We start from the raw sequence: 12,835 nt of genomic DNA on the forward strand, positions 1-12,835 counted from the left end.
CATTGTAAGAAGCGTCCACGCTGCATGCTATTGGACATAAATGCTCAGGGGCAAGACCAATCACTGTGCGCTGATTGGCGGATAGGGACCTGAAAATAAAGCGCAGAGAACTCAGGTGTCCATCTGACAGCTGCAAGGGTTCATGTCCGGCACACAGGTGAGTGCACTGCCCTTTTCGTGTTGCTCAATATGAATGGCTTTAAACACAGCAGAGATTCAGTACTCTGGTGCACAGCTGTGGAAAGACTGGTTTTGTTCTTATTTCCAGGCTTTCCTGAACTCACTTGTGCGTTATCAGGAAAAACAGAGCCCAAGTTTACCTGCTGAGATGTTACGACGTTATTACAACGTTGTTTTTTTATGCTAGTCGTGAGCTATTGTTATGTCGGGAGAAAATATGAACACATTTAACTATATTTGACACTATTTTGACACTATTGACACTATTAAATTTAAAGGCCTTTTATCTATTAATTGTCTAGCTTGTAATTCCCCAAAACTGAAGTTGTATAATGTGAAACGAGGAATGGCTATCACTTTTTAAATTATTAAATAAATCGATTTGTTGTTTACTGAAGCAAATGCCAATCAGGGAGAATGTGTATCATAATTTTTCCAATTCATATTCATGTTTTGATTTTGATTCTGGAGCAAAAATGTGCTTTTGCTTGTTAGCCAGATGTCTAAAGCACTGCACTGTGGACAGTGTTGGGAAGGTTACTGTTAGGTATTTTAGTACCATGGTAGCATTTACTGGATATTGTTTTATAGTGACATTATACAGGAAAACTCTGTCATTCAATAAGGCCCCTTTGTTTTAGTTATTTTTCTCTTTGACCCAAGAATTGATGTGTGAGAATCACAGGCTGGTACAAGGTTGAAATACCACAGAGATCACTCCCTCAGCTACATTAGTTTCTTAATCTTTTAGGAGACGCCTGTTGAAGGCCAAATGGTTTGTTTCAGATTTCACTAATGTAAGAACTCTTCGTTTTGTGCCTTGAAAATATGTCGCTGAGATCATCACAATTGTAAAATACTCATGTTTTGTATTTTAAATACATAACGGCGGTACATGTATTCCGTTACTCCCCAACACTGACTGTGGCGCTGTGATATAAATGAGCAAAAAGTATAAAAACCGATTAAACACTAGAAAATTATGTAGGAACCCCCCCCCCCCATATAAATAAATTGTACCAGACACATATTTTGTGCGGGTCAGTGCTGCTGCCTCACAGCAACACAGCTTAGATTCAAGCCTGCTTGCTTGCTTGGGCCTGTCTGTGTGACGTGTATGTGGCCAGACTGTACCAGTGTGAGTTTTCTCCCACTGTCCAAAGACAAAGTTGGATAAATGGAATGTGGAGACAGAGACAGAAGAAGCAACAAATTCTTAAAATTATAATTGGAGGATATCAACCCAACTGTTTAATGCTAGTTGTCTTTGAATTAATGCATGGTTAGATAAAATAAAAAATACAGCTTGATGATAATATATGTCTCATCCCACTGCAGCCATGCCCTCTGTTTCTGGTGCTGCATCCTTGGAAGAAGTTCCTTCTCCTTGCACATCTGCAGCTAACCCAACAAATGCAGAAGTCACTTGTGCTACAGCAGCTGTGAACAGTTGTGACAGGTTATCTGCTGATGGTGAAGATAAGGATGAATCATTCACTGAGAGTCAGCTGGAGAACACAGACGAGACTCCTGATGAGACGAAGTGGATCCGTCCTGATTTGCCCAGCAGATGTACTTGGAAGCTGGGCGCGCCCATGTCAGAGTCGCCTCATAGCCACTCAGCACGGTAAGAGTCTGGAGAAATAAAGAGGTCGCTGTGTCTTTAAATAAAACTAGTGACTCTGTCTACTTACTTTTTGCAGCAGAGTTGAGTCACCAGCAATATTTAATTCTGATTTGACAAACAGATGTCACACATACACTGATGTGTCACTTTATTAGGTACACTTGTTCAACTGCTGGTTAATGCAAATATGTAAACCGCCAATCACATGGCAGCAACTCAGTGCATGTAAACACGATCTAGATGACCTGCTTAAGATCAAACAAAGCATCAGAATGAGGGAAAATGGTAATGTTTTTCCACCACATTCAGACGGCAGGGTTAGAATTTGATGTAAACAACATGAAAACATGGCTCCATCTTGCCATGTATCACATGTATCAGTGGTTCTGGCACTTTGTGTTGGTGGATTAGTGTACAGGGTTTGTTTTTTTTTACACTTTTCCCTCTTTAGTGTTTGTAAAGCTCAGATGATCTCAGCTCACAGGTCACCACATCTCAATCCAAAAGAAAATCTTTGTGAGGTGATTGAATTGTGTGATAGTATCATGTCGACATGGGTCAAAATCTCTGAGGAATGTTTCCCGGGTTGGTTTTCAAGCCAGTTTTGAAAACCAACCCAGTGCTTGCAAGGTGTACCTAACAAATTGCCCAGTGAGTGTATGATGTGATGATATTTCTGACAATTCCACTAATTTTGGTTAAACTCTCATCAGATACATGAAATCCTGTATGGTATCTCCTAGTGTGTGTTATCTCTTACATTACAGCACCAAGCCCTCTGACATCCTCTCCAGCATTCTTGAGAAAATTGGACACACACCTCTGGTTCGCTTGAACAAAATCCCCAAAGAGTTTGGGCTCAAGTGTGATATCTGTGAGTAAAAGATGTGACAAATTATGTAAAAGTAAGAAGATGATTTAAAAAAAAGACTTATTTTTGCTTACGGTTTTGCAAAATCTTTATTATTATTCTGCATTCAAGCAAATAAGTCTAATTGAAAGTTTGCTTGTAAAAGCAGAGGCTTGAATATTACACAACAGGGTAAGCTAATTAAATAAATAAGTAAAAAAGAAAGGAAAAGGAAACTTAGAGAAAGGTTCACATTTTTCATGCTTTAAGTTTTAGTACTATACAAAACAGATTTAAACAGAATTAACCTTTTAGAATATAAAACATGACATTAACCTTGATAAATAAATAACATGATCCTTAACCTGACTGCTATCCATGTACTTGTACTGCAAAGCTACAACTTTAATCCAAAAGATATGGGTTTATGGATATTTATGGATGTGAAATGTTAAGTTTTCTCTTTGAATAGTCCCCTTCGCTCACCCCAAAATGACGTTGATATGTCCTTGCAAGAAAATGAGCAGGAGTGCAGTCTTCTTATTTTCAGGATAGAAGATGCTTTAAATGTCCTAACAGCAGCTTTATTGTTCTCCCTCCTAAGCAGCGAGAAAGCTGATAAGTTTACTGTGTTTAGTGGGGTGAAAAAAACCTCTGCTTGGATGAGACTGTAGTTGAGCAGCAGCAGATTACAGAGTGACATCTCACCTGGCTTACCATATTTGTGTAAAAGAATGTCTTTTAGGGGATATGTTGTTAAGTTGATGCATCCGAGTGGAAGAGGTGCCGTTGTTTAATCTAGGGCTGTTGAACCCAGTGTGTCCCTCTTGGCTTCCTGCTCAGCTGTTAAAAAGGGAGCGTTGAAGTATCATGTAGCTGGTGGCCTTATGTTTTTTCACTGTGCAACTGTTGTTTTCTTGTATGAGGGGGCAGCTCGCTCCCCTGGATGGAGAGGTGAGACTGAAAGACTCTTTGTTCTGTCATCCAACAGAGTAAAAAGAAAACCTTTGCAAATAAAATGCAGCTCTAAACTTGAGAAATAATAGAGTTTATATTTGTTCCGGTACCTTAACAACATGTTGTTGCTGATGCAGTAGCTGGCAGGCATGTCATTATCCCTGTGTTGCTATGAGTTTGCAAAAGAGCAGATCCAGATCTCACACTCCACAAATTGAATTTCCTAATTCCTTCAAACACAGTCAGTCAGGATTACAGAGGGAGATCTGACATGAACTGTTCTCTGTGGAAATAAAAGACGTGGACTGGCATAGACACGCACTTTCAGCAGGACAAATAAAAGCAAAGTAAAAACTAGATTCTCGTGGGAACCAGAATCTAGTTACAGATGACAGAAGCATGCTTTTCATACTTGTTAACCTTTTAGCGGGTGATTGGGGAGCCATCTAAGTTTAGAGTTATATATAGAGGTTTTATTTCAAAAGCTTTAAGATGTTTCCTCTCAAATTACCAACCATAGATGGGTCGTCAGTGACCTGGTAAAGGTTAATAGATTAACTATTATTCTTCTCTCTGCACTGGTTCAGTCCTAGTTATTTACAATGCATATTAAATTTGTCACGCATTATCTAATGCAAACCTTTTGGATTAACTTTGAACACTCCCTGATGCAATATATCTTTTTTTGTTTTTAATGGGTGACTGTGTTTAGTGGCCAAGTGTGAGTTCTTCAATGCAGGAGGCAGTGTGAAAGACAGGATCGCCCTGCGCATGGTGGAGGACGCCGAGAGAGCCGGGGTCCTTAAACCAGGAGACACCATCATCGAGCCCACCTCTGGAAACACGGGTACATCAGTTTGAGCGAATGAGCTGACGGCTGTATTATAACTATATAATGAAGGAAAAAGGTCATTTAAATAAATCTTGCTCTTTGTGCAGGTATTGGCCTCGCCCTCATAGCTGCAGTAAAAGGCTACCATTGCATCATTGTGATGCCTGAGAAGATGAGCATGGAGAAGGTAAGTAGCTCTGTTTCTTCTTTTCAATGTGAGGAATGTATTGAAGTCTCATCCTCTCCTGTGTCCTAGGTGCATGTCCTGCAAGCTCTCGGGGCAGAAATTGTCCGCACACCCACAGCTGCAGCTTTTGATTCACCAGAGTCTCATATACGTACGGCCTGGCGTCTGAAGAACGAGATCCCCAACTCGCACATCCTTGACCAGTATCGCAATGCAAGCAACCCCCTGGCTCACTACGACACCACGGCTGAGGAGATACTGGGGCAGTGTGATGGTTCGAGCTGATAGAAACTCTGATTTTTGATGCATCTTCTAGCTTGAAGTTGAATTTTTTCAAGAAATGACCCCCCACACCATTAAACCACCACCACCTTAAACCATTAACACAAGATGATCTTATCTTTTATGCCAAATTTTGACCTTACCCTTCGAATGTGGCAGCAGAAGTTTCCCATTCACTCCTGTCAGTGACACCCAGTGTGGTCTTCTGCTGCTGTAGCACAAGATTTGTCTTGTGCAAACAGAGATGATCTTTTGCAGACCTTAGTTGTAACAAGTGATGATTTGCCTACAATTTCATGGTGTGTATTTTATATTTCCTGGAACTTAGATCTATACGTCAAACTGACATGAATGAAGGAAGGCGTAAATAGTTTGTCCTGTAACTGCGAATCCTCATGGAACAGGTGTTTATTTGAATCCCAAAAATATATGTTTTTTGTAGTTTGGAAAAGAAAATGTGTTTCTGTTTTTAGGTAAATTGGATATGTTGGTGGCCGGAGCCGGCACGGGCGGCACACTCACTGGTGTTGCTCGAAAGTTAAAGGAAAGATGTCCAAATGTCAAGGCGAGATTCCCAACCCACTTATCTAGAATCTGAAATAAAAGTTTTGTTTTACTGAAATTTATATTAATCAGTGAAGCAATCCGTATATTGGCAGCTCCAACCCTGCACCGTTTGCAGCCTCTTTCCTCAGTTCTCATCTCTGTTTTTTAGATAGTCGGTGTGGATCCTGAAGGCTCTGTTCTGGTTGGCTCAGAGGAGAAAAGTGAAAAGGTTCCATTTGAAGTGGAAGGTATTGGATATGACTTCATCCCCACAGTACTGGACAGATCTGTGAGTATTTTTGTTAACGTGCACATTTGTAAAGTGAGTATTTTTGCTAAACGCCCGTCTCTGTTGAATCTGCACAGATTGTGGATGTCTGGTACAAATCAACCGACACAGAAACGTTCCTTATGTCCCGCAAACTGATCAGAGAGGAGGGTCTTTTGTGCGGTAAGTTCATATCAGTGAGTTGTGGTATGTTATGAGCAACCTGAGTTTGCTCTAAATGATCGATTTGCCTGTTTTGCTGAAGGTGGCAGCTCTGGCTCAGCGATGGCAGCAGCTGTGAAGATGGCTCAGCAGCTGGAGGAGGGGCAGCGCTGCGTGGTCATCCTGCCTGACTCTGTCCGCAACTACATGTACGAGACACAATGGCAGATACACTTTGAATCCAGTGAGAGTCTGGAGTGCTCACAGGCCTTCATGCCTTCAAAAATACAGTTGTGGGCAGACGTTTACATGCACTCATCATGCCCATGAACATCAATACTTTTTAAATAGGGGTGACGTTAGGACTTTTCAATGGTCATTTCACAAGTTTGCTATTTCCATTCCAAAACCAGTTTGGATGTGTGTTTGTGTCCTGCTGGAACACCTTAATGTGTCCAGGTTTTATCAGGTCAAGTTTATCTAGCTGTTAATTTGATGTAAAGTTTCAGAATTTAGAGGTAGTTTTCCTTCTTCATTATTTGTGCATCCATACACACTACTGGGTGCAAAACACCCTTGAGCATGAACAGATGCTATAATCTTCTTTGTTGTGAATGCCTCCGCTTTATTCCTACAAATACACCTCTTGTTACTGGCCGAATAGCTCAGTTTTTGTCCCTTCTGATCATAAAACGTTGCTTCAGAAGGCATTTGGCTTGTCTATGTGGGGCAGCTGCTCTTTTCCGTTGAACTTGAAGCTGCTGATTTTGGGCCAGGGGCTGGTACGTATACTTTTGATCCTGCGTGGATTAGAGAGAAAATGTATTAAAATTTCTGCTTCCATTCTTGTTTTTTTTTTTAGATGATTAAAGATGTATGCTTTATAATCTTTCCCCATTTAAAAAGAACATTTTAATGAAATCTTTAAAAGCCAGTGAATGAACATATGTACCAAATTTAACCACAGACCATCCAACAGTTTTTAGCTTTGTCCTCAAAAATGTGTAAATGTGTGTAGAAATGATTCAGTCCACTGAACAGTTTAGAGATCTTCATGGTTTCAAAGAGTTGGACTCTCTTCCTCTGAGCTATGTCTGGCTAAAAGCAGTAATCATGTGGCTCCCACCAGCCATTAGTTAGACAAGAATTTAACATAAAAGCACTTTCTTTTGAAACCCTTTGTGTGGATGTTTTTCCCATTATTAAGGACAGAACAGCAGTGACAGGAAATGAGAGAGAAAGAGACACATGTGTTTCAACTAGGATGCTTTCTTTCTTTCTTTTATTTTTACAGCCATTTCCTATCCCTAAAATAACCAATAAATCCCACAATAAAGCTGTCAGCATTAAAAAAAGAAAAACTGACGTAAAGCAGTGATGCAGCTGATAAATAACAGATTGTCTAGAGTCAGATGTGTTTTAGGTGGAACCCTGGCTGAACTTTAGCACACTTCTTCAAACTCACCCGTATCTACCCGCAGGTCAAAGTTCCTGAGGGATCAGTGGATGTGTGAGAAAGGCTTCCTCTGCTTGGACGCTCAAATGGACCCAAAACCCTGGTAAAAAACAACAAAAATCCGCAAATCAGCTATAGCTTATACCCCTCAGAGGAGGTATGACGGGGCAGGTTGGTGTTAAAACCTCTGTTTTTCCGTCTTGCAGGTGGTGGAACCGGACTGTTCAGAGTCTACACCTGTCTGCCCCCCTCACCATCACACATTCTGTGTCCTGCCAGAAAACCATTGAGATCCTAAAGGAGAACTCACTGGGTCAGGCACCAGTCGTCACTGAGTCAGGGTATGTCTCTTCTTCTCAATATCAGGTTAGTATTATAAATGCTCTGTTTGGATATGACCTTGTATAAACAGGAAGAGGACAGGAACTTCCAGCATAAACACAAACAGTGGTCTCCATGGAGATTTCAGGGAAACAGATCTCATCCTCTGTATCGTCATCTTCGCTCGTGCAGAGCAGCTAAATGCTCGGCAGATGTTCCACAGGTCGTAGTTTGATCTCAGGATTTCACACTGAAACGTGGCTCTGTTCTCGAGTTGATGGTGGAAATTGAATTTCGGGATGACATCACAGTGTCAGGAAGAGATTCTAACACTTTGTCTGTGACCTTTGTCTTGTCTGATCTTTTTGTCTTATTTTCATCTTTATATAACTACCCAACTGAAATATTTTTAAACATAAATAATATGAACATGTGAAGCTTGTATTTCCCACAGCTTTTAAAACCTCAGTGATTATTTATGTTTTTATTAACACTTCCAGCAGTGTTGCTCACTTGTAGTCAGAGATGTTAAACTTTGCAGGGATGTAGTTTAAAGATGTGTGTGGGCAGCTGGACGTCTGATGGGTATATACACATACATTACAACCCTGTCCCTCCAGTGTAAATCCCCATGTGAGGTAGCTTTATTTGAGTGTGTAACCATATAAGTTGGATCTCGTCTCAAGATAAACTCTAGTTAAAAACTACATTGATTAATCATCCAGTTTGGTTACCCATTTTTTAATCTTGACATTTGGTGGACATAAGCAGGCAGAGACACAATGGGTTTGTCGCGGCCTTTTACGTTCCAAACACCAAAAAAGTCCAAGAAAAGGCCGTGGGTGGCAACGGGAGGTTTGTTTTAGAACACACTTCTGACTCCATTGTTTAAAAAGCATATGTGGTTTATTTCGTGCAAAATTATAAACAATAATCAACCAAATAACTTCTTAAAACTTAAAATTAAACGAAAGCTAATTTAATTTGCTTTAACAACTTCAAAAGTGGTCAAAAAATCATTTTCTAACCCTCCCGTCTTCCCATCTGACATTTGGCAAACAAAAAACGAAAAACCTCTTTACCACACCCATCCAGGGTGCTCTTAATCTCTTGATTAATGGGAGGGTCCATAAGCTAATAAACCAATCACTTTCCAAAAGCTTCTCCAATAAAATTAATTACAAATTTACATAACAAAACCAGGTCAGAATATTCTTACACCTTTAAAGAAAAAACAAAAATGAATACAAATTGCATTTTGCATTTTATAAACATTCAACAAAAATGGCCACAACATTCCGGCCCCTAATTCCTGTGTAACATGAATTATATCTGTCTAAGTGGCCATCACAAAATGCAATACCAATAATTTTCTTCAGTAGTCCATCCGTATAAGTCTTCTTAAAAACCAAACAAAAGGAAAGGTCAATGTTCTATGATTTCAAGTCTCTGTTGTTCATGTGTTTGCTTTGTGTGTATTCAAAAAAGGTGTATGTTGCATAATGGAGTGTAGAGCAAAGTGAGTGTCAGTGTAAATGTAGAGCCAGAGGTTCCAGAACTTGGCTCAGTTGGAGGCAAACATTCATTGTTTCCTCTAGATGGCCTCCACCAGGAGACATATTTTGTTGATTGGCCTCTCCAGCTCATTTGTTCGTGTCTTAACTCTAACACGGCGAACTACTCCGTGTGCATCGGCCATGGTTTCAGTGATGCGGCCAATGGGCCAAGAATTTCTTGGTGCAGCTCCATCAACAACAAGCACAACATCACCAATGCAAAAGTTCCTACGAATCTTGTTCCATTTCTGTCGTTCCTGCAACATAGGAAGGTATTCTTTCACCCACCTTTTCCAGAATAGATCCACAATATACTGGGCTTGTTTCCATCGTCTTCGCAGATACAGATCCTCTTTTTTAAATAAACCTGGTGGCAGCACAGGTTTGCCTTTTAACTGGAGCAAGTGATTTGGAGTAAGAGCTTCTACATCATTGGGATCGTCAGAAGAAGGTGTGATTGGGCGGTCATTCAGTATAGCCTCCACTTCACAAAAAACTGTATGCAAGGTTTCATCATCTAGTACTTGCTGGTTTGTGATAGAGCATAATATTCTCTTCATTTCTTGCACCAAGCGCTCCCATACTCCACCATGATGGGCCCCATAGGGCGGGTTAAAGGTCCACTTTATGCCATCCTGTGCTAAGCCTTTTTGGATTTTACTTTGGTTTAGCTCTAACATAGCTTGTTTTAACTCACGATTCGAGCTGACAAAGTTGGTTCCATTGTCTGACCGGATTTCTTTGACCTGTCCTCTACGGCAGATGAATCTCCTGATGGCATTAATGCAGGAGCCTGTATCAAGAGAATGTGCCATGTGGATCGCACGACAGGTTAGGCATGTGAAGAGAACTCCATACCTCTTAACAAGACTCCTGCCTCTCTTTACTTCCATTGGTCCAAAATAATCAACACCAACATAGGTAAATGGTGGAAGATCAGCTGAGATTCTGTCAATAGGAAGATCAGACATTTTCTGCTCACCTGGCTTTTGCCGTTGTCTTTGACACACTATGCAATCTTTGATTATTTTTCTAGCTGCTGAATTAGCATGAGGAATCCAGTACTGACGGCGAAGTGTTGAAAGCATGTGATTTCTTCCTCTGTGACCAATCTTTTCGTGAATATGCTGAAGAATAAGCTTTGAAACATGGCTTTCTTTTGGCAAAATTGCCGGATGTTTTGTTTCCTCAGGTAAATCCGCTTTGCTCAGTCTTCCACCCACTCTCAAGACACCATTAGCAACTACAGGATCAAGCTTATACAGATGACTTGACTTCCTTACAGTGCCAGAGTTTAGGGCAGTCATTTCGTCAGCAAAACGTTTTCTCTGCACAAAGCTCACTATAGCTTCCTCAGCCTTGGACAAATCCTCAGTTTTGAGCAGAGGGTTCCATTTATCATCTTGCTTAACACATATTTGACTTCCACAGTGCGTGCCCAGCAACTTCTGTCTTTTCCTTGTTTGCAGTTTAAGTCTTTCTTTTACTTTCAGGATCCATGCCACACACCTTTTTAATTTTGTCCAGCTGGAGAAGTACAACAGCAGCTTAGTAGTGGGACACACATCTTCTTTCAGCACAGCTGCACACAACACTTTTACTTCTGGGTCAGCTTCCAAATGGACAGATACACAATTCATGCCTACAGGCCAGTGAACAACAGGTTTACTGAGAAATTCTGGACCATTGATCCAGGTGGAAGATTTCAGGAAACAGCCAACTGTCATTCCTCGAGAGGCTGCATCAGCTGGATTCAGCTTTGAACTGATGTACCTCCACTGCTCAACTTTTGTCAAAGCATGAATGGTGGAAACTCTATTAGCTACATACGTTTTGAACCGTGTGGTTGTGTTTGCAATGTACTGTAGCACAGTTGTGCTGTCAGACCAAAAGACTGACTCACTCAGATTAAGATTGAGTTCAACTGATAGCATTTTGTCCAAGCGCACAGCTAAAACTGCAGCAGCCAGCTCAAGACGTGGGATGGTGACTTGTTTTAACGGCGCCACCCTTGCAATAATAAAGGAAACACACACTTCCTGCTTGCTATTAGATAGCCTAAGATATGATACAGCACCATACCCAGTTTCACTGGCATCACAAAAGTGATGCAGCTGTGCATTTTTTATCTCCACAAATCCTTTGGGTGTGACACATCTACTAATACTAAACTTGTTAAGAAGAACTAAATCCTCAACCCATTTTTGCCAAGTTTGTGCCATTTCTGCTGGTATTGTCTCATCCCAGCCAAACCTCAGTTTACATAGATGTTGCAGAATTTGTTTTGCAGGCAGAATGACTGGAGCTAAGAAACCCAAAGGGTCGTAAATGGAGCTGACATTGGACAGAATACCACGTCTTGTAAGTGGTTTGTTCTTGTTCGCAATACTGAATGTGAAAACATCACGTTCAACATCCCATTGCACACCGAGAGCTCTTTCTGTGGGTAGCTGATCCCAACTAAGGTCCAGCATCTTTACACCTGTGGCTCTATTTTCCTCCGGGATCTGACAGAGGACAGAGCGATCACTACATACCCACTTATTGAGCTTAAATCCCCCCTTGGCACACACTTCAGTAAGCTGCTGATAAAGTGAGATGGCCTGCTCAACAGACTGAGTAGATTTAAGACAGTCATCTACATAGAAACTATGCCTGATTGTATGTATAACCTCCTCTGGGTACAGATGTTGGTTGTCATCAGCAGTCTTTAGTAGTGCATAGGTGGCACAGCTGGGGGAGGATACTGCACCAAAAATGTGGACTAGCATTCTATGTTCCACCAGCTGTTTTGTGATGTCACCATCAGGCCACCAGAGAAAACGTAAAAAGTTTACGTGTTCCTCAGCTACTCTGACCTGATGAAACATCCCTTTAATGTCTGTCATAAGTGCTATTGGACCCTGCCGAAAGCGAATCAGCACACCTAATAAAGTGCTAGTCAGATCTGGGCCTTGTAATAGCTCTTTGTTCAGTGATGTTCCAGAAAATGTTGAAGCACAATCATACACAACACGCAGTGTTTTCTTGCGGGGGTGGTAGACCCCATGATGAGGCATATACCACACCTTCCCTTCCTCATTCTTCAACTGTTCTTGTGGTATGATTTCTGAATGTCCCTCCATACTAACATTGTGCATGAATTCTTTGTATTCTTCAAAGAATAACTGATCCTTCTGAAACCGTTTTAGCAGATATTGCGCCCTCTGCTGAGCCACCTGCTTGTTGTTTGGCATTCTTACTTCAGGTTTATGAAAGGGTAATTTCAAGTAATAATGGCCATCCTTAAGTACAGCTGACTCTGACATTATGTTCATGAACTGTTTATCTTCTACAGACATTTCTGCACGCTCATTACACTGGTTCTCCACAAAATCTTGATTATACTGCTTAACCAGCATTTCCTCTAAACTACTTATAGAAATGCGGTTTACCTGAACAAAACTAGCATCATGCTCATCCTTTTCACTACCCTGATTGAGTGGCCCATTGACAACCCAACCGAGACGAGTTAGCACAGCATAGGGTCCATTACCCTCACTGTTAATGATTCTCCAAGGTTCCAGCGCTTTGGGAGAATTTACACCAATAAGCAGCCCAATGCCAGCATT

The 12,835-nt window shown here is 41.0% G+C and overlaps 1 protein-coding gene across 2 annotated transcripts in view; it reads left to right on the forward strand.

Annotated features, from left to right (window-relative positions):
- LOC146690671 (cystathionine beta-synthase-like) overlaps positions 1–12,835 on the forward strand; it is a 17,763-nt gene continuing 4,928 nt past the window's right edge. Inside the window, exons 1-12 of one of the 2 annotated variants that reach the window (XM_085433716.1) lie at positions 1–157; positions 1,519–1,807; positions 2,575–2,681; positions 4,327–4,461; positions 4,554–4,633; positions 4,703–4,907; positions 5,389–5,480; positions 5,631–5,750; positions 5,828–5,912; positions 5,995–6,100; positions 7,373–7,450; positions 7,554–7,688. In XM_085433716.1, the coding sequence (XP_085289842.1) occupies positions 1,521–1,807; positions 2,575–2,681; positions 4,327–4,461; positions 4,554–4,633; positions 4,703–4,907; positions 5,389–5,480; positions 5,631–5,750; positions 5,828–5,912; positions 5,995–6,100; positions 7,373–7,450; positions 7,554–7,688 (1,430 nt within the window). In that variant the 5' untranslated portion in view covers positions 1–157; positions 1,519–1,520. The remainder of the gene's footprint in view (positions 158–1,518; positions 1,808–2,574; positions 2,682–4,326; positions 4,462–4,553; positions 4,634–4,702; positions 4,908–5,388; positions 5,481–5,630; positions 5,751–5,827; positions 5,913–5,994; positions 6,101–7,372; positions 7,451–7,553; positions 7,689–12,835) is intronic. The other variant, XM_085433715.1, reaches the window with a different exon arrangement.

This window comes from Copadichromis virginalis, linkage group LG16, assembly GCF_057382275.1.
Source record: "Copadichromis virginalis isolate Kocher_CV1m ecotype Utaka linkage group LG16, C_Virginalis_male_GT1.1, whole genome shotgun sequence".
NCBI lineage: Eukaryota > Metazoa > Chordata > Actinopteri > Cichliformes > Cichlidae > Copadichromis > Copadichromis virginalis.